This window comes from Lactuca sativa, chromosome 8 (genome assembly GCF_002870075.4).
Source record: "Lactuca sativa cultivar Salinas chromosome 8, Lsat_Salinas_v11, whole genome shotgun sequence".
Classification (NCBI taxonomy): domain Eukaryota; kingdom Viridiplantae; phylum Streptophyta; class Magnoliopsida; order Asterales; family Asteraceae; genus Lactuca; species Lactuca sativa.
Genome location: NC_056630.2, coordinates 262,552,035 through 262,577,246, shown reverse-complemented (window position 1 = coordinate 262,577,246; position 25,212 = coordinate 262,552,035). Strand labels below are relative to the sequence as shown.

Genomic DNA, 25,212 nt, shown 5'->3' with positions numbered 1-25,212 from the left:
AAGCATCTGTATATGTACTCATGTATCAGGTAATGTACTAGTATAGACTCATGAACGAACTGACTCTTGTGTGATTCCTTGTAATAGAAGTAATGTTTGATATCTTCAAATTATCCCTATGATAATTTACTGAAATATAATTGGTTGATCATGTAGGTTTATACACTCTTACTACTCAAGGGTGTCGGAAACTGAAGGAAAGGTGTAAACTATAACATCGATACATATATAAGAATATAAGTGTATATGCATAGTTTAGTTCGAGAATGTAAAATGGTTTTGTAAGACATCTTATTAGTTTTGAACAATAATTAACAATGACTTGATGTCATTTTAATAAACATTTCAAAGGTAAAACATTTGATAACAATGTATTTTTAAGATTTAAAACCATTTCATGCATCACATTTTGTAGCATGTGAAATCTGTTAAATGACAAACACAGTTATAAAATACATATCAATGATTCAATAACATGTTTGTTTCTACTTGTATCCCCCCCCCCCCATTAAAGCATTTAAAATCATTTAAAACATTGATTAGGGGTATGAACTCACCTGTAGTTGGTGATTGGGATGAACTGAACAGTATAGGATTGCTAGGTGTCAAGCAAGGACTTGTACACGCACTACGATCCTAATGAACATATAATCACACATATATGCACTCAATTAGTCTCAAATCACTAACTGATAATGTTAAGACATCCTAGACATAATAAACACTTTATATAAGTGTTTTAAGCCCTAAGGATTGCATCTAAGCTATTGTGGGACAAGGCACTTGTGTTTAGGGTTCCAAAGGACCCCATATATGAGTTTACTCCCCATATACCATCACACATGGAGTTTACGGTTGTAAACTCTTGATTTTACGGCCGTAAACTCCCAATCATGGGGGTATTGTGTGTTTTGAAGTCCCAAATTATTCCTAAAATTATTCCAACTTGGTGGTTAAGTCCTTGGAAGGGTTTAAGGCCTAGAAACACTCCTTAGAGGAGTTTACGGCTCCAAGGCCATTTCCTTTGGCGTTTACGGCCGTAAACTCCCTTGGAATGGTGTTTTTGTTGTTTTCAAGTCTTTTGCATATGAAGGATAGGTTCTAAACATTTGTTTAAAGCTAATGAGGACCCTAGGCACACTTTGGTGCCCTTGTTTGGTGTTTACGGCCTAGGAGCATTACCAGGGCCGTAAACTCACTTCAAGAGGTGATTTTGATGTGTTTTTGTCCTTCAATTAAGTGGGAACAATTCCTAGTAAATGTCCAATGCTTTAGGTGCCTTAAAAGCACCATTTGGAGCTTGAATTTGGATTTTACGGCCTAAGAAACTCTTGGGCCGTGAACTCCCAAACTTGGGTGGTTTTTGCTTGATTTCATGTCCTTAACACACTTATAAATGAGTCTAAGGCAGTAGCATAACACAAGGGTCAGTCTCGGCTTTGTTTCGGGAGTTTACCGCCCAAGAACACCTTGGGGAGTAAACTCCTAAATCTAGTGATTTAGCCTTCTAAATCATGTTATAACTACATATAAAGCTTTCTAACACTACTAGATAGAGGTACTCACGATTTGGGATAAAAACCCGAAGATCCGTGAGAGAGAAAATGGCTTTTCTCTAGTTGGAAATGTGAATAATGAATGAATTTGGTTCAGAATTCTATTTATAGTCCTGAGATATTTTTGGCAGAAAATATTTTTATTCCTGAAATGATCTCTAATATAATAGAGTGTTGGAATAACAGTGTTGCACAAAACCCTAGTGCACCCACTCTCCTGATATTTCCTGAAGTGTAAACCCTGAATTACTCAAACTTACGCGAAAAAGTCTGAAAATTAACTGTGACTGCTATAACTTCTATTGAAGTGATATAGTTTGTACAGAATGGAAATTTGGGGTTGTCACAGGATGGGAACCAAATCCACCAAATAGTGCTCCTCAAATAACCTTAGAATACAATCCCTGAACACTGCTGATGCTCGCATCGATCGATCATCGGAAATTTCTACCTCTAAAGGGCAACCCAACATGCCCAAAGACTCAGTAAACCTCTTGCTAAGCGCAAGGGAAACAAATGACCGGGTGGCACCCGAGTCAAACAACACCTGAACTGGGATACCGTTCACATGGAACGATCATAACGCATAAACACAGGGCACATATCAATAACATAACATCATATAAAATAAAATAGAGGGAAAGAATCATACCCTTCACCACATCGGGTGCGGCGCGTGCCTCTTTTGTAGTCAGCTGAAACACCCGGCTCCTCACCACTGGAGCCTCTGCCTTGCCCTGCCGGCCATCAGTAATCCGCAGGGTAGCTGGAGCTGGCGCCTTTACTGGCGCTGATGCTGTCAACTGGGGGCAATTGGCCTTCTTGTGGCCCCTATGGTTGCAGTGGAAACACAAAAACTCAGACGTCTGTATCACAGGTGCAGGGGCGGTACAATCCTGGCTGAAGTGCCCTGACTTGCCGCACTTGAAGCAGCCTGACGATCCCATCTTGTACGCTCCCTCGTGCACCCTGCCGCATTTCTTGCAGCGGCCCCGCCCCTGTTGGCCTTTCAGCCCCGCATCCGATCCCTTGGGCTTCTTCCCCGAAGCCCCCATATCATGCCCCTCTTCCGCCTTCCTCTTCCGGATGTGCTCCAGATCTAGCTTCCTCTCCCTTTCCCTGGCAATCATAGAGTCCAGGGTAGGGCAAGCTGAAAAACTGACATGCTCCCGAATATCAGCTCGTAGCATGTCATGATAGTGGTTCCTCCTCGTATCCTCATCACCCGCGTACTGGGGCACCAACAACGCCCTCTCCCAGAACTTGGCGGTGATCTCCGCCACAGTCTCCGTCATCTGTCTTATATCCAAGAACTCCCTGGCCAGCTACTGAAGCTCGACAGCCGGCGCGAACTCTGCCCTAAACCTGGTCGCAAAGTCCGACCAATTCATAGCCTCGACAGCCGAGGCTCCCAACGAGTCACCCACGGACTCCCACCAATCCCTAGCTCGATCTTGTAAACACCCTGTTGCGAACCTCACCTTCGACCCGTCAGGGCAGAAGCTAATCATCTGTGAAGACTCAATGTCTGCAATCCATCGTCTAGCAGCTATGGGGTCCTTCGCCCCGTGAAAATCTGGCGCACCACTGCCCCGGAAGTCCTTGAAGGACAGTGTGCGAGATCCCGACTGGTGAGATGCCATGTCGCTCCTGAATGCCCTGAGGCGATCCTCCATCAACTCCAATATCCCTTCCTTGATCGACCCGAATATAATGGGGGTCGACTCAAGGATGCCTCTGGTGATCTCTGACGCGATGAACTCGCGTAGCCCCTCATCTACTGGCTCGGAACCTGATCCCGAACCCGATCCCTCTCCTGAACTGCCAACTGCTGGCCTCGAGCGTAGTACCACCATTCTGAAATACATAAATAATAATTGTTAGCGATACTGATACCTCTGGAGGGATCACACCTACTACAAGTTCCCTGGTCTTATCTTGGCTTTCCTCGGTTCGGGTACGGATCCTCTACTTTCAGTAGTATGGGCTCATACTACCCTCCACATCTATTCGTACCTTCTCCAGGGACTGCCTTGACTCCGCCAGGTCCCTTTCACTACTGTTAATCACTGCTATACTCATCCTAGGCTTGCCCCAGGAAAATCTCTAACTCCACCCTACCTGGTCCTCAGCTGCTGAAGGCCTCCTTGTAATGCCAATTAGTCATTACCTGAATACCATCACATGCGGTGAGGCTCAGATAATCTTTCGAGTAACAGACTCGGCTCTACACGCTTAGACTCGGACAAGAGCTGCAAAGTAGGGCCAAATCCAACACTTTAAGATTATTCAACCCTGATCACATGTGACGTCAAGTATTCATCTAATGTCTAACTCGCATCACTCAGAGTCCCACGAAGCACAAAGCAAGCAGCATTCAGACAAAAGGAAACAATCTCAAGCAAATCCGTCCTCATAGAGAAAAGCTGAACTAGCATACAATGCTAAACTCATACTATCAGGCATAACCCTAACAGGCTATCCTACTGCTATCTATTCAATTCTAGCATGCAATTTTCATACACTGAGCACATAAAGCAGGCACATAAGGCATCACTCCTAGAACCTTAGTCCTATTCTAGCATGGTTTTCTACCGAAACTGATAAACATAACATAAGCTGGTATGGGTACTTTGGGGAATACTTACTTGAGCTCGGCCGGTCGCGCACATCACATACTTCGTTCCTTCTTAAAACTCTTTACTTAGCTTTTCAGAAAATATTTTCTTCTTTAAAATCTTTTAATCCCTCAATTTGAGTTCAGACACCCCTGAAGGTGTGTCCGAATCCCTCAAACCAGGGCTCTGATACCAACTTGTAACGTCCCAAAAATACGAGCCAAAAATTTCATTTTTTAAAACATATACTTAGCAAAAGATTAGAAATAAATCATTCACCGAACATGTCCTTTCATAAAAGATATCGCGTGCCTGGAAAAACATTTTATAAAACATAATAATGTCAGAGAACAAATCCCCAAGAAGATCTCATAGTGCGGAATACAAAGCATGTATGTGATGTGCTGCTACCGCGCCAGCTCCTTCCCCTTCGAAGAAGAGGTACCTGAAACCAAAACTAAAAACTGTAAGCACGAAGCTTAGTGAGTTTCCCCCACTATACCACATACCATATAATCACATAACATACATATATTGTCGGGCATATCTGGGTGCCCGACCTACCCCTTCGGTCCTCTCGACCGGATACTGCCTAGCATATCTGGGTGTTGGCCTCCCCTTCGGTCCTCACGACCGGATACTGACTAGCATATCTGGGTGCTGATCTCCCCTTCGGTCCTTACGACCGGATAATGCCTAGCATATCTGGGTGCTGGCCTCCCTTTCGGTCCTTATAACCGGATACTGGGGACTATTTCACCCCCTACTGCTACCACATAACACATATCACATAGCATCATATCATACTAGCACATAAACATAACACAGGTAGTAGCAACCCTAGATGAATATCACAGAGACAATCATCTATCATACAAATCGTACTGGTGGGACGACATTGTGGCCGGAGACCCACCGCTACTGGAAGGTAACTCACCTCAAAGTAGGTGTTGGTCTGCGTGGGAACTGACTGTCTTCTTCTGCTGCTGCTGCCCCAGAAATCCTCCGGCTATAACTCCCACAAAACACTCAGTCAAATACTGATAACTGACCTCATGGTAAAATGACCATTTACCCCTAACCAAGCCAAGAGTCAAAGTCAAAGTCAACTTTCAGTTGACTCGACTCGCCGAGTCGGCTTGCCAACTCGCCGAGTCCCTATCCATTCGATTGACCATAATCCTGTCTCTACTCGTCGAGTTAGGCATTGACTCGACGAGTTTTCTTTCTAAACCAAAGTCCAATAGTCCTTCATCCTACTCATCGAGTTGTATGAACAACTTGTCGAGTTCATCTTCATCCGAAGAACATTCTATGCTGAGACTCGCCGAGTTGTATGAACAACTCGCTGAGTTTGTTCTTGAGACAAGAAGATTGCCTTGAACTCGCCGAGTCAGGGCATTGACTCACCGAGTTTCTCCATGAGTAAGTCTGGCTTCCGAACCACTGAGTCACACCCCATGACTCACTACTCCACTCAGCAAACACGAAAAGGGGGAAAACTCGGGGACTCGCGACTCAACTCCCGGAGTCTGATAAACAACTCGCCGAGTCTACCACATGCAACTATTATATACTCGATTTTGCTTGGATCCAACTCATTCCATACGTAGATCTGGGTTCTTAGGGCTTGATTAACACGTAAAGTTTCCAACTTTACGTGTAGATAAACACCAATGAAGGTTTTAGGGCTCAAAATGCACTAAAATAGTATATCTAGGGCTTTCATGCAATATGGCTTCATAAAGGTAGTGGATCCGAGCTCCTGGAGCTCAATCATGCCTAGATCTATAGGTTAATCAGCTTATCACAGACCCTAATTCATATCCAAGCTTGGGAAATGGCTCAAGAAGGACTTTAATGGAGCTATAAGGGACTATAAGCATGGAAATAGAGGGAAACTGAGTTATACCTCAAGGGGATCACTGAAATAACACCAAGATGTCTGGCCTCCTTCTTCTCTTCTTGATCTACTCTTCTTTTCTCTCAAAATCTTCAAGAAAACACACCAAAGCACTTCAATCTCACAAGGAACAAGGGTTGGACGATATAGGGAGATCTGAGGGTGAAGGGGCGAGGTTGGGGCGCATAAGGTTGGATTAAATAGGGTGCAAACTCTTGGAATTTAGGGTTTCATCAGACAGCGGGGACTCGCCGAGTCCAGAATATGGACTCGCCGAGTCGCCAACTTAAACGTGTTCCATATCCCGTCTCTACTCGGCGAGTCGGGCCTACAACTCGCCGAGTCCAAGGCTAAAAATGCAAAATACTTAGATAAATTTCACATACCAAGAACCAGGTGCTACAGGTGTCCACTCTCACCCACCGCTTCCTTGACTGGTGGAGGGTTGTTAGCTAAACGGGTAGAATAGGACATTAATTCTCATTAAAAAGTCTAATGATAATTATAAAAAAGTAACTAAATTTTCTTCTAAATTCCCAATCTTAGTTACTTTAGGAAAAATGTGAATTTGATGCTAACCCATGAAATTACACATTGCACCTTATTGGTCGTTAGTGGAGCATGTGTGGTTAACCGGCACACTAATATGTGACTAATGAAGGATGAAATGGGTAGCTCATAGGTTATCATAGATTAATGGAGCGTGTGTGGTTAACCAACACATTGATTGGGTGATAAATGACTTCGAGGGTACCAAGCTAATATGCATGGTTATTCACACCTTGTTTGTGATCCTCGTATCCCAGTCAAAAACTTGAAGGGAATAATCAAGATTAAACATGCCATTGAAAAGTTCAATGAGTCTCAAAAGATCTAGGAATTTCATCTAAAACTTAATTCGTTTAAAATTTTGTTTTCGTGGTGGAATTGGTAAATCGTCATTTACCTACTAACAAATAATTTACAATTGGATTACGGCATCCTTCTTCCAAATTGTGAAATATTGTGTTGGGTCCTAGCCTTAATATTTCATTTGGGTGTTATATCAAGGATTAAATAAACTAACTTGAATTTCTCCCTTTTAGAGATGTATAGTTTTGACAACTATGGTCTTCCCGAATCTTTTGGAAAAAGCTTTCCTCATGAAGATGATGTTCCACGTTTTGATCAAGGAACTAGAAATCATACGCCACTTCCTCCACCTCCTCTAATTATTCTCCCTGACCCATGTGTTCGTCGACTGGAAAAGTTCAAGGTCACTCAAGCCATATTGGCAAGCAAACACGAAGATGGAAAGTCCGTATGTGCTCACGTCTTGGAGATGAAGTTGCATATTGACAGGCTGGGAATGTTGGGTGTCGTTTTCTCGAGAAATTTGGATGTTGACTTGGTTCTTTAATCATTTCCAAAGTCGTATGGTCAGTTTGTTAAAGACTATTATATGACAAATCACGACGTGACCCTTATCGATCTTACATATTTGCTAATTGCTACTGAATCAACCATGATTTGGTGCACTGGTCAAGCAAATTTGAATGAAAGATCTGCATCCAAATTTTCCATGGACCCTAACAATGGAAAAGGAGATAGTCCAGAAATGGTTTCTTCTCCTAAGGGAGAGAAATCGGCCATGGTCGAAAAGTTTAATCATAAGAGAAACGCAGAGTCTGACATAATCCCATGCGCCATTTGAAAGAGTCTGTTTGTTTCTATTTCCAAGAAAAGGGGCATTGGATGCGAAGCTGTCGTATCTACCTGAAGGATCGCAATGATGGTAGAGTCAAAATGTATGACTCTGTTTCAGGTAAGTCCACTATCTAACTCTATTAAGTTCCTATTTATAAATTCTTCATACACGATGTGATAAGATTGCATTTTGATGGTTTGTAGGATTGAAGAAAAGAAGGGAAGCTTAATGGAAGAGTGAGCTAAATCTGGTTGCTAAGAGATGGATCGCATGGTTCGATGATCAGATTTTTGAGCCGCTGTTTAGGAGTTATGATAGATTGCTTAGGGATACTTAGTAACATAGTTTTCATTTGTAATTGCGTTATAAGGACAAGTTTTTTTTTTGCATTTTTATAAATAAAGAAAAATTTTGATTCTATCTTATTTTATGATATCTTTGCAATGGTATTTGTGAAAATTCGTGTTTATATTTCTATTAATAGAAATATTGAATATGGATTTGATTCTTACTACATAAATCCTCTTAGTGTGTACGGATCATGCCGATGCCTTCCCATGGTTCTCGCTAGTACCTGAAACACCCAACACAACAACTATAAGCATAAATGCTTAGTGAGTTCCCCAAAATACCACATACAACACATACGCCTTTCCAGGCCATAACTCTGTGGGACCTTCCGATCCAAGTGTCTCAGGGGACTTCCGTCCCAAATCCCGGTAGCCCTTCCGGTCCGTAACCTCCTGACCTTCCGGTCCTTTTCATACATAGCATACATAACACATATCAACATATATACCACATCTAAGACCTTCTGGTCACACATAGGTACCCTTCCAGGTACAATATAGTGAGAAGACTCACCTCGGCTATCTCGGATAATCTCGCACACGTATCAACTGATCTAGCCTCTGCCTAAACACATAGACAATTATCTCAAATTAATAATGGCTCTCCAGGCTAGACTAGTCTCTTCCATGACCCCTAAGAAGGCTAAAAGACCATTTTACCCTTCAAATGGTCTACAAGTTCGATCGTTGACCAAACCCTAAAAGTCAACAAAAGTCAACGGTCAAACTTTGACTCGACTCGTCGAGTGCACATGGGCGACTCGGCGAGTCCAAGCGAGTCCTTTGAGTCCTTCTAGCATCTATTGGCTCGTCGAGTCATCCTTCCACTCGACGGGTTCCTCCTGTCACGAATCGCGGGGCAACCCCGACTCGACTCGTCGAGTCCACTTATGAACTCGGTGAGTTGACTCCATGATCACACTCAAATGACCTTTTGAGGTTAGATCTGTTTCTCTAATCCATAGATCTGACCTTTCCAAGCATAATAATCATGTAAAGGTCATATGTTGGTACACATGCAACACCCCTAAAGCTTCTTTTGGGGAAATAACTACTAAAAGGCCAGCCTAAGTTCATTTCCTCCATTAAACCACATAAAGCAGGTTGGCTAAGGCTCTCTGGACCTCAAAAGGTTTGGATCCAGAGTCTATCACTCAATGGGACAACATAAGCATCAAATCTAGCCAATAAAGGGTATATAAAACCCTAAAATTCAAGGATCTCATATTAAATAGAAAAAGGGATCGATTTCTACCTCAAAGTTGCAGATTCAAGCTGGAAACCCACAGAATAGAAATCCCCTCGACCTCCTCTTTCTGGAAACACTTTCTCATTGGCTAAACCACACCAAAAATGATCAAAATAGCTCAATCTCTCTCACAACTCGCTCAAACTCTTTAGGGTTTCTCTCTCAGGTCTGGTAGTCGCAAATGGAGGACATAAAGGCCTTTAAATAGGGCACAAACCCCAAGAATTAGGGTTTCACTCCACAACGCGGACTCGTCGAGTCCACCCTCGCCAACTCGTCGAGTCCGCTCATTAATCTAGTCAGCAATTGCGGTCCTACTCGACGAGTCTACGACTTAACTCGTCGAGTCCCTCTCTTTTACTCAAAAATAAATAATCAAACACAATACCTAAAAATCCGGGTGTTACACACTGGGCAGGCATTGTTGTTGTGAGAAGGAAGTCGGTGAGACATTTCTGGACATGTTATGGGTGACCTTTGGAGGTTCAATTGTGGAGTCAGGAGTTGACTTAGTGCCTAGTATTGAAAAGGGATATGAGAAACGAAGTTGGGGCTTACGAATATGATGTCTGAGGACACTTATGAATGAGTATGGTTTTCCCTTGTGTCTGAGGGCAGAGTGTTAAGGATTCTTTGTTCGGATGGGTTCTGATAGCGGTTTAGTAGACGAGACCTAGTGAGGTGTGGACCCTTCCATTTCTTGGGGCGTGATTCAGATCTTTTAGCATGTTGGTATGAGTGAGTGGTATCCGATTGTTGGATTCGGTCTTGTGAGAATCAGAGTATCAGTGGGTTATCAGGGGTAACATTCGAGGAGCGAATATCATGGTGATCGCTTGAGTAGGCGGTTTGGCGGCGAGTTAGGCCACTAGAGTTTCCAGATATTGGGAAATAGTATATTGGCGGCCGAAGAGTTGGTTTAGTTTTAGGACTTGGGAGTTTCTGTGTGGTTTCAGGTGTCCATTGAGAAAGATATCGGTGTAGTATGAGATCATTCCGGTGGTGTCTTTCATGTTGATGAACTTTGTGTCACACCCCAAAACCGGAACGACGGAAACGTTCTGGGGTGGATGACGTCATGTCAAGTATCACAACACATGCATTATAGTAATCAAAGTACAACAAAACATTGCATTAATAGTAATAGTTTTACATGGTTTACATTACAATATATCAAAGTAATACAAGTAAAATAATATAGGTGCAGCTTGGTACTAAACTGTCTTCGTCATAAGCTCCGGGGATGTACCTGTCTAATGCTGACATAAGAATACAAGTCATTTGAAAAGCGAGTATCAACATTTTTACAAATGCTGGTGAGTTCATAAGTATTTAGTGTCATTTTATTCAAATAACTTTAACAAACGTGGTAGTTTTAGAGTATCCAATAAATTAGAGTCTTTTCCAGAAAATCCTATATTTTCTTTAATAAATGCAGTCTTCTACCAAGACTGGACGGAGTTATGTGGTAAAAAGTAGTTTTCCCTTAATCGCTATCATTATCAAAATACAAAATTTGATTATTAAAGAAAGCAAGAGAAATCAGGGAAAATAACATATGACTTAGTAGTGAAGACTGCTGACTAAGGCAAAAGGACTCATAGACTCCAGGAGAGTATCGAACAAATGACATGTCTGGCTCAGTCTAACAAAGGGAGACACAGACCCCAGACGGTACCAAATGAAAGGTACGGCTAGCAAGGTCTAGAAACAGAGACTACATACCCCAGACAGTATCAAATGAAAGACACAGCTAGTAAGGTCTAAAACAAGGAATACAGACCCCATACAGTATCAAATGAAAGATACAACTAGCAAGGTCTAAAACAAGGAATACAGACCCCAGATAGTATCAAATGAAAGATACAGCTAGCAAGGTCTAAAACAAGGAATACAGACCCTAGACAGTATCAAATAAAAGATACAGTTAGCAAGGTCTAAAAACAGTGTGACTCTGAGAGCAGGTTTTCAACATACAGTGTAAAGTACAGTGTGAAATACCGTTACCTTAAGGCCATGAATTATAAGGTAACCTGGGATACTCGTAACCATACTAACCGACACTAGAGTACCTGACGCCCTACAAGCGTCAATATAAATATGACATTTGTCACCCCTTGGCTTGGTAGGCCGTGGACTGTAGCTAGCAGTCAGGGTGCGGGGGTGTCAATCCCATATAGATCTATACACACAATGTCCGCTCTCCCTACAGGAGACTCTGGTTACCAACTAGACGACAGAGAAGGCCGTGTCCCGAAGATGCATCCCAAATAGTGGGTAGTAGGTTTCCAATATAAGTGTTGAACTAGAGGTAGAGACTCATAACTGAAATGACTAATGTAAACCTATATGTCTATGCTTGCATACATAATATATAACTAATGAATCAAACGACCTTCGGACAGCCATCCGATCCCACCAGACCACATCTCAACGAAGAAAAGGAAATAGGGCGAACAAGCCTTCCTAAGTCCTTCAATCATCATTTATATGCATCTATACAAGCACAAACATACATCTAACTACGCCTGAGTGTTTAACAAGTGGAAACGTATCGTGAAGTATAACCGAATCGTGATGTATAAGCGAATCGTGAGGTATAACCGAACAGTGTGGAATAACCGAATCGTGAAGTGTGAACGAACAGTGTGGAATAACCGAATCATGAAGTGTAAACGAACAGTGTGGAATAACCGAATCGTGAAGTGTAAACGAACAGTGTGAATAACCGAATCGTAAAGTATAAATGAACAGTGTGAATAACCGAATCGTAAAGTATAAGCGTTACCAAATATAAGTGTATCACGAAGTGGAAACATTATCAAGTAGGAGTTTAAACTAAGTAAAAGCGAAGCAGCGATATCTAACAAGTAAGAGTATACGACATGAAAGAGAACTTTGATGAAAACCTTGGAAAAACCTTTATACTTAAGAAAATCACAACTTGGTATTCTTTGGTAAAATAAGTTTGAAAACCTTTAGAAATTCTTTGGAAACCTTTCATAAACCAGTAAAACAGTATAAGTAAGAGTTTCGAACAAGTGAAAACATTTTAGAAAACCATTTATAGTATCCTACTCGGTAAAACAGTTTACAGTGTGGTAAATCCTTATGCATGCGGGTTATTAATCACATGTGATTGATATGATAACTGGCATGTTTAACTTGTATCCCCCCTATAAAACATGTAAAAACATTTAAAAGGTTCATTCAGGGGTATGAACTCACCTGACGTAAGTGGATCCGACGAAGGTGCCGGTTGGGTGCTTGGTGTCAAGTAAAGGCTTGAACACACTTAGTGACCTATTTAACATATGATAACATATGTTCACATAGAATTAGCACATTTAATACTAATTAAACAAGTATACGCTTCCTAAGTGCGAAAACACTTTTAATTAAGCACTAGGGGTGTCCCGGGTAACATCTAAGGGTGTAAATGACTAGGATAAGGAGTTTACTCTTCAAGAGTAAACTCTTTGGAGAGATTTCGGCCTTAAACACCCCATACCCATGAGTTTACGGCCGTAAAATAATGGATGAGGCTGTTAAGTGTTAAATGGCCTACTACAATTTAAGGGATGATGCTAGGTTTTGTTCTTGGGCATTAGAAAGGGACTAATGCAACATATGGGTTATTTGATGAGTTCACGGCAGTAAACTTTGAGTTTACGCCCGTAAACTCTCACCCACACAATCATAAATTGTTTTGAAGGCCAAAGGTAAAGCATAATTGGTTCTACTCATTTTTACAAGTCAAGGGGTGAGTTTGGGGCACCTTTTAACCCCTTTGTAGGAGTTTACGACCCAGGTACCCTTTCATGAGGGGTTTACGGCCGTGAACTCCTTATGGAGTTGTTTTAATTAAGTTTAAGGTCCCTAACTGTTGGTGGTTGATTCTAGAATTTAATTCAAGGCCATTGGTGTGTTTAAGGGCATTTTTAACACACAAATATGAGTTTACTCCCCATAAAGAGGAGTTTACGGCCCAAGCATATTCTTGGGCAGTAAACTCATGTTTACTCTCCAAATTGCTAGTTCAAGGTGTTCTAAATCCGATTCCATAAGCCTACAAGTCATATCTAAGCCTTAGGGACAAGTTGGAGGGGTTTTGGGGCTTAAAAACCCCATTAAATGGTGTTCACGGTCCAAGAGTGTTCTTGGGCCGTAAACACATGATTTTGTCCCTATTTTATGTTTTAAACTCGAATTTGTAGGCTAGATAAGCTATATAACAAGTTAGGATAGTTTACCTACTCGTTTGGGGCTTGAAACGGACGATTTTTGGCTCGGGAAAAAGTTGTAGAGAGAGAGTTTAGAGAGAGAGTAAAAAGGTGGAAATGGAGTTCACTCTCCCTTATATAGGGGTTGGAGTTGAAGCTCAGTGGAAATCTACCCAATACTGCCGTTAAACGGGGCTTTTGGTCACACCCGATTTAGTGGTCGTAATAAAATTTAACTTTTTCCAAAATAATATGGAAATGTAATTTACATGCTTTTACTTTATTTTATTACGACGAATAACGACATAGGATATAAATAAATAAAACACTTATTTATTTTACGACCTCAAATTAATGGAACTTTTATAACGTGGGATATTCTGTTAACGGAAATGGGGTAATGTAACGAAATAAACCTTGGGTTGTCACACTTTGTGTGGTTACGGAGTGATTTCGTGGGCGAAATCTAATTCAAGTGGGGGAGAATTGTAACATCCGGATTTTCAGAGGTATTATGGTGTAGGTTAATCTTGTGATTAAAGGAGAGACTCGACGAGTTGAGGGTCCAACTCGCCGAGTCGAGTCGGGTTTCTCCCGTGGATTTAATGAGTGGATTCGATGAGTCTGAGGAGGAACTCGTTGAGTAGGTGCTGGGCAGAGAAACCCTATTCTCTAGGGTTTGGGACCTTTAAAGGCACTTATAGCCTCCTTGGCCCCTTCCCAACAGTGTCTTGGTCCCTTGAAAGAAACCCTAGAGTTATTTATGAGCTAGAGAGGAAAGAGGCTTCTTGGAGGTCATTTATTTGAGAAGAAGATCAAGGGAGTTGCAAGGATCTCAGAGGAGAGTTGGAGGATCAATCTCATCTTCATTTCAACCTTCAGATCTGGTACAACTCTTGCCTCCCTTGTGTTTGAGTAGATTTCCTTGGTTGTAAAGTTGGGCTTGTATCCATATTGATGGGGTTTTGGGTGCTTCCAAACCCTTTTTTGAATCAATTGTAGATCTGGACCTTGTGAGGTCCAGAGATCCAGAAAGTAGGCAGCCATGAGTGAGTAACCATGGAGCTTTGAAGCTATGGAGATTCAATGGAGTCAAAATGGTGTATAGAGCAAAATACACCATGCATGAGCCTCAAGTTTAGACCTTTGCGTGACTTTTGGGTAGTAGGAGGTTAGATCTATGAGTTTGGGTTGTAGATCTGACCTCAAATGGCTGAATGAGAAATCTGTGGGAGCCAACTCGCCGAGTCCATGGGTGACTCGACGAGTCGTAGCGGGTTTTACTGAGTAGTCTTAACCCAGTGTTGGCTCGCCGAGTTGGGAGTCAACTCGACGAGCTGAGTGAGTCCTAGGTAGAGTTTATTTGATGCGAGGGGACTCGACGAGTCGCATGGGTGCACTCGACGAGTAGGGTCAAATGTGGACTGTTGACTTGAGCTTGACTTCTATTGACTTTGGGGTTTTGGTCGACATAAGTAATAGAGGCCTTGGAAGGGTAAAGTGGTCTTTTACCCACTTTTAGAGAGTTAGAAAGAGAAGGAACCGCCTTCGATTATCTGAGTCGTGAAAAAGAGTTATTATAAGAGATATTCATCCTATGTGTTAGGCGGTGGCGAGTTCGAGATTCAAGTGTGAGGATAGCTGCTTTCTGCTTGCCAGGTGAGTCTTCTCACTATACTTTACCTAGAGTGGTAATTAGAGTTATGTGACAAAGTATTTTGAATGGTATTTATGTGATGTGATGCACTACATTATTTCTATGTGACTTTTGATGTATGTGTGTTCCAGAGTTTACAGAGTTAGGACCGAAAGGTCCACAAAGTTAGGACCAGAGGGTCCATAGAGTTAGGACCAGAGGGTCCATAGAGTTATAGCCTCGAGTGGCTAATATGTGTTTTATGTGGTATCTTGGGGAACTCACTAAACTTCGTGCTTACCGTGTTATGTGTTATGTGTTTTAGGTTCTCAGGATCGCGGGACGACACCGGTTGATTGTGCACACCAGATAAAGAGTTATGAGGATCCTGGATTATCAATTACTAAAACATGGAGTTGTGTTTTGTGAATTGAACAAATGAGATTTTAATAAATGTGTCATGAGGATTTATATGATTTTAAATTTCAAAAATTTCTTTTGAAAATTTACGTTGTTACAATCATCTTCTTCTTTTCTGTTGATATTTTGATTTTTCACTAAAATTGGAATTGATATTCAAATTAAAAAAAAGTAATTTGTTGGAATAAACCAAAGTTTCTCTTTATTTTATGATAAAGTCTCATATTCTTTGAAAAAAAACTTTCGGATTCTATACGAGGCAATTTAAGATTAAGTTTTTTCCATTTATTCCCATCCAATAAAAGAAAATCATTTTTCTAATTTATTTCCAAATTTGAATAAGTCGGAAGATAAAAAAAGATGATTATTATGAATTTTATCCTTTAGGTTCAACCTTAATATTTTTATTAATTTTATATAAAAATTTTCTATATTTATTTTTTTACCATATATATTATATCATTTTTTCCTAAATAATTCTTGCTAGGAATATTAATATGTTATTTTTTTTCTTTATTTATGATGGATTTTTCTTGATTATTATTTATTTCTAATGATGATCTATAAATATAATAGTTATTTTTAGTTTCAAATGAATATATTTGTATTATAAAAAATCTATCTATAGTTTCTTTTAATTATAAATTACTTTTTTTATTTGGTAATAAATAACCTTTCGATTTTTTTTTGAATAAAGTAATCGGTCCTTTTACCATTTGTTTAAATCTTTATTCTGTGAAGTACATTGGTTGATTCTATTTCGATATTTTTGGAGGATTAATCTTGACGATATAATCAAAGATTAATCTTGACGATATAATCAAAAAATCATGCTCTAAAATTGAAATTAAGAGTCTTCTACAACTTAGAATAAAGATATAAAATTAAGACCGTGTTCAGAGTGTTTGAGTGCATTTGAGAACTTATAGCATTTGACAAAACGTTTTATATTAAAGAGAAAGATTTATTGATACTATAAACTTCTAAGGAGGTGTTTGACTTATCTTTTTGGAAGCCAAAAGTCCTTTTGGTAAAAGTTACGAAAAGACAACATTTTCCAATTTTTCCAAAAAGTTACTTTTCCAAAAAGTCACTTTTCCTTATATAAAAAATCAAAAAGTAGTTTTTAAAATGTATTTATCAAACACCTTTTGCATTCTATCTTTTTCAAAAAAAACTTTTAGCCCCTCAAAAAATAATCCAAACATCCTATATTTAATTTAAATAAATCACTTCAAATTCAAATAATTCAAATGCTACTTCAGGATAAATTTTGATTTTTGCCAAATAATACCCAATTCATCGATATTTTTGCCGAATAAGTCCTAAGTCATCGACTTGATCACCTTGTTTTAGCTTTGGACTTAGTTCTTCAATTCCTCTCTCTCTCTCTCTCTCTCTCTCTCTCTCTCTCTCTGCACCTGTTGATTCCGAGACGTTCTCCGTCAAAGACTTGTGCTGTAGTGATAACAACAAGAATGTCCGGTTGGATCTCCTCCAAACTCAAAGTTGCCGAGACTCTCCTCCAACAGGCATCATTCTCTCTCGTGTTATCTACAAAATTAATCCTTTCATGATTCTCATATTGTTGTTCCTATAATAATGTTTCTGACAAATTGATTATGAACTGTTCAGATAGACCAGCAAGCGGCCGAATCGCTCCGCAAGAACGAGGCATCGCGATCTGATGATGATTTCAGTCCGGCTATACCTAAGAAACCTGGTGACATTCTGCCTCCATTGAAAGACCAGCTGAAGAAAAAGAAGAAAGAAGCTCCAGAGAACAGTGATTTTGTTGCTAAATTACGCAATGATAATAATCTGAAAGTGGATGGTAATGAGGTTGGAGGATCGCAGAATGTAAACCCTAAATCTAGTTTAACCGATAGTGATTGGACGGAACTGCTTAGCGCTCCTAGTAAGACCATAAATGGGAGCAATGGAGGAGTGCCTAGGGTATCTGGTTTATTGAAAGATGGGAAGAGGCAGATACGATCTGGTTCAAATTTGTTAGCTTTGGAGAGGAAACGGAGCCCGGCTGTTCAAAATAAGAGTGCCAGGAGATCTGATGTTGCATTGGGAGATAAATCGAACGGTGATAGCTTGGATGGCAATCAAGGGAGTGTCAGTTCTGAATCAACACAAGCAAGTTTTGGATTACAAGGTCTTGCTAAAAATTTGTCAAGTGAATTGCTTGATAAGGATGCAAGTGGGAGTCTTGTGACTGATGGAAGGAAGAAAGAGTTACCTATACACTTGAATGATGAAAATGCTCCTGAAACGCAATCAGCTTTTAATCCTGTTCTTGATTTGAACATAGAAGTAAAGAATGAAGAACAGAGGTCCAATAGCAGCATCAACATGGTTCCACATAATAAAATCATTGGAATTCCAGTAACTTCTTCATCTGGGAAGATGGATTCTCCAAGTGATGGTGAGTTGAATATGGAGACAGATTCAGATTCATCTTCAGACTCTGAGAGTGAAGGTGAAAGGGAGGAGAGAAGGAGGAGGAGGGAGCAACTTCTTGCAGAGAAAGCTGCAGCTAAAGCCATTGAAGCCATTAAAGCTCGTGAGAATCTTGTTGCTAGATTGGAAGGCGAGAAACAAAGCATAGAGAAAGCCATTGATGAAAGGGCTAAACAGCAAGCGCAGGAGGTAATGTTTTGTTTTCTATATGATGTCCTTTCTAGTTTCTTCTTTATCAGCATGATTTATGCCTTGGTTACTTATTTGCTTTTGGTCCAGGCTTCACAACTGCAAATGACAATGATGGAGACAATGGAAGCAGTTGATTTAGAGAAGCAAAAACATAACGATACAAGAATGAAAGCACTAATGAAGTTGGCTAAACTTGAGGTAATATCATGTATATATATATATATATATATATATATATATATATATATATATATATATATATATATATATATATATATATATATATATATATATATATATATATATAGATGCGTTAACATATCTACTTTTTTAAATATTTGTGAGTAAGGTGGTTGTTTTTGTGTTTCAATTTCCTACTGAAATCCTATCTGCCATATTATAAATATTTGGACAGAGCAGGTTTATAAAATAGTCTTTCATTTTGCAGACTACAAATGCTGAGCTTGCAAAGTCACTTGCAAGTGCTCAATGGAGTTTAGAAATAGAGGTATGCAGATTTTAATTAATGTTAGATTGGCTTCAATTTTCATCCATTTCCCGAAGATGTTTCTATTGAAAAACAATTTTATCCTCACGTTTTCTAGCTCAAAGAAATATACAAGTAACAAAAAGCAGTGTTTCTTTCTTTTATTTCCTTTATCTTCTCAAGGTTTGATCTAGATTAGATCTTAAGCCATTTAGAAATACTTTTTTTAAACCGAATTGTATATTACTATTTATTGGTTTTACTTTTTTAATAAATGTGACAAAAGAAAAACACCTATAAATTGAAATAATTTTGTCCAATTGAATTGTTGTTATTACTATGCCTTTTATATCAGCATACGATATCATAGAAGCTTATGTGTAGGAGTAGGACAATAGGAGATGTGTTCCTTGCTAAGCTGAAATTTTCGTAAGAAGATAAAATATATATATATATATATATATATATATATATATATATATATATATATATATATATATAACACTACTCAAATTGGAGCATGTGGTGTTGGGGAATATGTGTATGTAAAGGCCAAAGGGTATATTATATGATAATCAGCAACTTAGATATCCTGATGCATGGATTGTGTTATTTCCACCCAACAACACTTGTAGTTTTAGCCTTTAGGCACAAAACTTAGAAGCAATGCCTATGGACTAAAACCTCTGTATATCATATGCTGTTTGAGAGTTGAGACCAAATCAGCAAATCGTCATGCATAGTCAGCATTGGCATCATTTGTTATTTCTTTGCTTTTTCTAGTTTCTTATTTTATTTGTGACCTGTGAAAATCTGAATGATATTTTCCATTGTAACTCCTTTAATATTAAGATTTTTAACTGAATGTACTAAGATTAGGTCAAGCGGGTAGCAGAACTTGATAGACAAATTGAGTTGAAGGAAGCTACTCATGAAGGTACCTACCTACCTACCTACCTACCTACCTACCTTTTCATTTCAGTTATCTTTTATTATATACTTCAACCCACTTTCTACTATGCATCACTACCAGTCAGATCTGTCTCTTTTAATCTTGTATAAGGAAAGTGGCCTTGGGTTAGAATTGAATTTAGATGCATCATGCATGAATAATAATCAAAATGCTATTTTTTGTGTTTCTTTACAAATGTAATCACCTTCATACAATCATTTATACTTAACTGAATTTTTTGTTCAGTTTTCGGAATAAATAATTCACATCACTCTTAATCACCCTGTTGATGAGACTGCATTTCAGGGTAACACATTCTACTACATTTGAAATTCCTTTTATAATTAGTAATGCATTTACAGTTGGATCTTATGTAATTTGCTTCCTTTTTTTTTTCTTCTAGAGCCTTGCTGGTATGCTTATAAAATTTTCAGCCATTCCAAAAAAAAAAGTAGTAATGCATTTACATTTTTCTGAATCACCCTGTTGATGAGACTAACAAAATATTGACACAGTATCACCAACCTTGACAGAAAACTTAATTCAGTCAATTCAAACAATATATCAGCTTCCTAATTACTAAGAAGAAGCCTAAATTAAAGTAAAATAATCTTCCATAAAAGGCAAATTAAATGACAGGAGGAAAAATCCTGATGATAGAAGGATAAGTCAACTGAATAAAATGATAAAGAAACAAAATAAACAGATAAGGAATTTGAATAAAAAGACAAGGAGGATGTTTACTAAAGGGAGTGTTTGGGTCGCGAAACTGGTCTTTATGTCAGGATTTAGGCTGCAAACATGGATTAATCATTTTTTTCTTTTCATTGATTGCCTTTTCAAATTATGTACCCAGGCATAAACAAGTAAGTGATCTCTTCAGACTTGAAAGCATATAAATTTTGGCTAAATGCCAGAAATATCAACATACTTTCATCTATTTGTAATTTGTGTATTATAGCATTCCCCTTCTATTACAGCATAGTAGTTTAAATGTTTCTTTTTTCTTATCAAGACATTGTACTTTGAAAAACCTACCCAGTTATAACATTGTACTTTCACATTTTTTTTTTCTTATTAATACGTTATACTTTGAAAAACCTAGCTTGATTATAGGGCTAAATCGATAAGACGGTGAAAGTGCAAGGGATTTTCAGTATTTTTTCTTAAGTTTAAACAATAATAGTAACTGCTTAACACATAGAGGTAGAGATATCTTTTGAGGAATAATATAAGGTTAGATGAGCAAAGTACATATCTAGACGTTTTTTGAAATCTAAAAATGGTAGAAGTTGAAATAGCATCACACGTTCATTGATTTGTCTTTTATAATAGCATCCTACTTTCGTTTCTTCATATTACACCATTCTAGTTTGAAAAATCCACCCGGTTATACCAATATCCTCCAAACACAAAGCAATTTTCACCCTTAACTATTTTTGTAGTGATTAAATCATCATATGCTTTTGAGTGCTTAAAAGAAACATTTTTTTTTTGGCTACCCAGTTCTGATAGCAAGGCAAAATATGAAGAAACACAGTGTACTTTGAATACCATTTAGTGTAATCATCATAAAGATATAGTTCAGTGGCTAATTATTTATTTCTTATGCTGGTAAAAGTACATTGTGCTTTGCCCTTTTTCAAACTGAGTAACCGAGAATTTTTATTTTTTAAACGGTTGGGAAAAGTATAGTGGATAAAAACTATAGACCATGATAAAAAAAAACTACATCAATAAAATGGTAAGAGTGCATTGTTCTGTAAATCTATGACTAGTGCGCTGAATTCCACTTATTTTTATGAATCATTAGACTCACCACTCGTGTTGATTTCTTATGTTTTCATGTAGAATTAACATCAAAGAAGAGAAGTGATCAGAGTGGAAATAAAGTAAGTATTTCTGAAAGTAGAAATTGCATAATAAAGTCGTATCTCCTTTAATTTCCTAGCCTTGTGAAATGTGAAATGTAAAATGTGAAGTGAGTTTTGTTTTGGTGTAGGTGATAGCATCAAGGGGAGTTGAATTTGAACAAGAGATATTGGAGGCAGAGCATGCTTTTGTGACGGATAAAGTTGGACAACTGCAAGAGAAGGTGAAATGTTTATAATTGCATCCTACTTCCATTTCATACTATTACAACACATTCTACTTGCAATATTTTTCTTATTAAGGTGTTGTACTTTGAAAAATATATATAGCAGTGAAAATTGCTTTGTATTTAGATTGCTATAAATAGATAGATTTTCAAGGTACAATGGCTTAAATAAAAGAAATGAAAGTTAATTTCTATTTCATGCATTTAATTAAGCTTATTTTGGGTGGCGGCTAAATGTTCTAATAGCAACGTACTTTCATTTATTTAGCATCATACTTCCATATATTTCTGTTAACAGTGTGCTTTCAGTGTTTTTTTTATTAAGGCATCCTACTTTGAAAAATCTAGTCAATTAGAGTGTTTTTCTTTCAGTGTTTCTTATTAAGACATTGTACTGTATACTGTATAGAATCTACTGCTTTTGTATTGGGATAAACATTGCATGCTATATATAGTTGGATTGGGAAGAAATGAAACTAGGATGCAATTTCTTGCATTTAACCCTGTATAAAAATATGGAGCATGTCAAAAAACAAACATAGGTAAGAGGCAACAGCCACGGGTATATTATATATAAGCATGTTTTTTTTTTTTGAAAACTTTTGCTTAATATATGTTGGACGGACACTGTAAATAAATTAATTTGTGATTTAGTTTATACAAATTCATAAGTATGCTTATATAAATAAACTTCAGTTTGTATGGAGTGGCATTTTAGTTAGGATTAAATGCGCCACTTTCATTTGATGTGCATTATGGCATCCTACTATAATTTCTATTACAACATTTTACTTTTATTTTTTTCTTGAAAAATTCTACCATTGTACTTTCAATATCTTTTCATTATTATATTTCTAAAAGTCTTATCACATTTATAGCAGTGAAAATCACTTTGCATTTTGACAACACTGCTATAATTAGATAGAGTTTTAAGAGTACATTGTAGGAAAAAAATGCTGTAATAAAAGTAGGCTGCTATTTTTTGCAGCTTTTATAATATGGTATGGTATGGTATGGTACAGGCAAAGACACTTGAAACAAGCATTGAAGCAACCCGAAAGGAGATTGAAAATCCAAGTCAAGTGGAGGTTGAACTCAAGCGGAGACTTGGGCAGCTGACCGATCATTTGATTCAGAAACAAGCTCAGGTCAGTCAGTGTAAAGAGCTTTTTTTTTTTTTTAAAAAAAAAAAAAATATTCAGGAGAATTTGTAAAACATTAAAAAGACTTGATCCTCCTTTTGTTTCAACCATTAATTAATTAAAAGAAAAGCACAAATGTAGTTTTACTTATTAAAGATATTCCAACACTTGTTGTTATGAATTAGGTTGAGGCGCTGTCATCCGAGAAGGCGATGCTAATGTTTAGGATCGAGGTACATGCCACACCATCTCTTCTTATAAGGAAGGCTTAAATGCATCCTAATTTTTGAATTATTTTAAAGGCGGTTTCAAGGTCATTAGAGGAGAGCCAATCATCTACAAAACTCACCCATCTTCCAACCAAGGATTTAGAATCAGGCTTATTTCAAGACAGGTTCCGAAAGGGGCAAAAACAAATAGGCTCATTGGTCCGACAGTTGGACTCCATATTTTCCACAGGTGCTACATTTCTAAGAAGAAATCCAATGGCAAGAACATGCTCTTTCTTTTACCTTTTATGCCTCCACGTTTGGGTCTTGTATATTTTCCGTTCACATACTCAAGTGCCATACCACTCAGGATCCAGTGCTGTTATCTCTTTGGATAATATCACTGGAGTTTGACTTCTCCTAACACCTATATATATATATATATATATATATATATATATATATAAACTCACCTCCTTCTTTGCTTTGGGAATACTGTCAGTCTGTTATTCACTTATCCTCATCAAATCAGTTTATATACAAATAGCATCTTCACAAATACGAAAAACACACAACTTTAAATTGTCTTCATTTTATTATCAACAAGGCCAAAAGTTGCAAGTTACAAATTTTAATGTCATTCATGTAAATTGAACGTTGTCTATGGTTGAGTATCTATACAAATGTGTGTGAATTTAACTACTACGATGAGGTGGTGAGTATTGTTAGTCTATTTGCTACATTCTAAGGATGAAGCACTTGATAAATTTAAAATTTATAAACAACTAGTTGAGCTTCATAAAAATGAATTAATAAAAGTATTGCGTACTGATAGAGATGGTGAGTATTATGATCTAGTTTATTTTGAATTAAATTGAATAATACATCAAACCACAAGTCTTTATACACCACTACAAAATGGTGTAGCTGAAGGTAGAATAGGACTTTGAAAGAAATGATTAATTCCATGTTGTCCTATTCTGGATTAAGTGAAGGGTTTTGGGGGTGAGGGAATGTGAACTACATGTTACATCTTGAACAAAGCTCCAAATAAAAGAAGTAACAATAATCCTTATGAACTTTGGTGTAAAAAGGTACCAAATTTGAGTTATCCCAAAGTTTGGGGCTGTAGAGTAGTTGAAAGGCTCATTGAAACCAAAAGGAAAACATTAGATGAGAGAGGTGTAGATTGTATCTTTACTGGATATGTTGAGCATTCCAAAACTTATAGATTTTATGCTTTAGAATCTAATGACTCTGTGTCTATAAAAACTGTGATAGAGTCAAAAGATGCTATCTTTGATGAAGAAAAATTGACATCTATACCTAGACAAAGGGACATGATTCATCGATCTTCTAGCAAGAGTACTACTCAAGTAGAAGATGTTTGTGGTAGTGCAAATCCAATACATGAACCTAGGAAAAGCACAAGAGCTAGAAAAGCTAAGTCTTTTGGATCTGATTTTCAACTTTATCTAGTTGAAGGAACAAGGAATGAGACTATATGTCAACATAAATATTGTTTTAATATTGAGGAGGATCCAAAAACTTTTAGTGAAGCTATGCTTCTAGGGATGTTTAATTCTGGAAAGATGAAATTCAGGATGAGATTGATTTTATCATGCATAATAATACTTGGGTATTCTCAGATTTACCTCCTGGCTGCAAGGCATTGGAAAGTAAGTGGATCATTACGGAACATCTGCTTCGATGAGAAATTCAAAGAGTTTGGTTTCTCAAGAAAAAAGATGACCCATACGTATATGTTAGAGCTAGTGGGAGCATTATAGTCATGCTTGTATTGTATGTCGATGACATACTACTCATAGAAAATGATGTTCCAATTTTGCAAACTGTAAAAGCCTGCCTTGGGAAATGTTTCGCTATGAAAGAATTAGTAGATGTCGTGTACATACTTGGTATAAAGATCTATAGAGTTAGATCTAATCGATTGATTGGATTAAGCCAAACTACATAATCCGATAAGTTCTTAAATAAATTCAAGATGTAAGACTCTAAGA

The 25,212-nt window shown here is 38.0% G+C and overlaps 1 protein-coding gene across 1 annotated transcript; it reads left to right on the top strand.

Moving 5' to 3' along the window:
• Window positions 1-16,984: 16,984 nt before the first annotated feature.
• Window positions 16,985-23,893, top strand: LOC111899145 (golgin candidate 2). Its single transcript, XM_023895027.3, has 10 exons — window positions 16,985-17,174; window positions 17,278-18,300; window positions 18,391-18,501; window positions 18,752-18,811; window positions 19,670-19,727; window positions 21,594-21,634; window positions 21,745-21,837; window positions 22,863-22,988; window positions 23,168-23,215; window positions 23,285-23,893. The coding sequence occupies exons 1-10, from the start codon at window positions 17,121-17,123 to the stop codon at window positions 23,603-23,605; spliced, it is 1,935 nt and encodes a 644-aa protein (XP_023750795.1). The 5' UTR covers window positions 16,985-17,120; the 3' UTR covers window positions 23,606-23,893.
• The last annotated feature ends 1,319 nt before the right edge of the window (window positions 23,894-25,212 follow it).

Excerpts from the sequence above, each read along its gene's own strand:
- LOC111899145 (XM_023895027.3), top strand. The coding sequence starts at position 17,121 with ATGTCCGGTTGGATCTCCTCCAAACTCAAAGTTGCCGAGACTCTCCTC. Across the intron at positions 18,812-19,669 it reads AATGGAGTTTAGAAATAGAG|GTCAAGCGGGTAGCAGAACT; the intron begins GTATGCAGATTT and ends TACTAAGATTAG. Across the intron at positions 22,989-23,167 it reads TGATTCAGAAACAAGCTCAG|GTTGAGGCGCTGTCATCCGA; the intron begins GTCAGTCAGTGT and ends GTTATGAATTAG.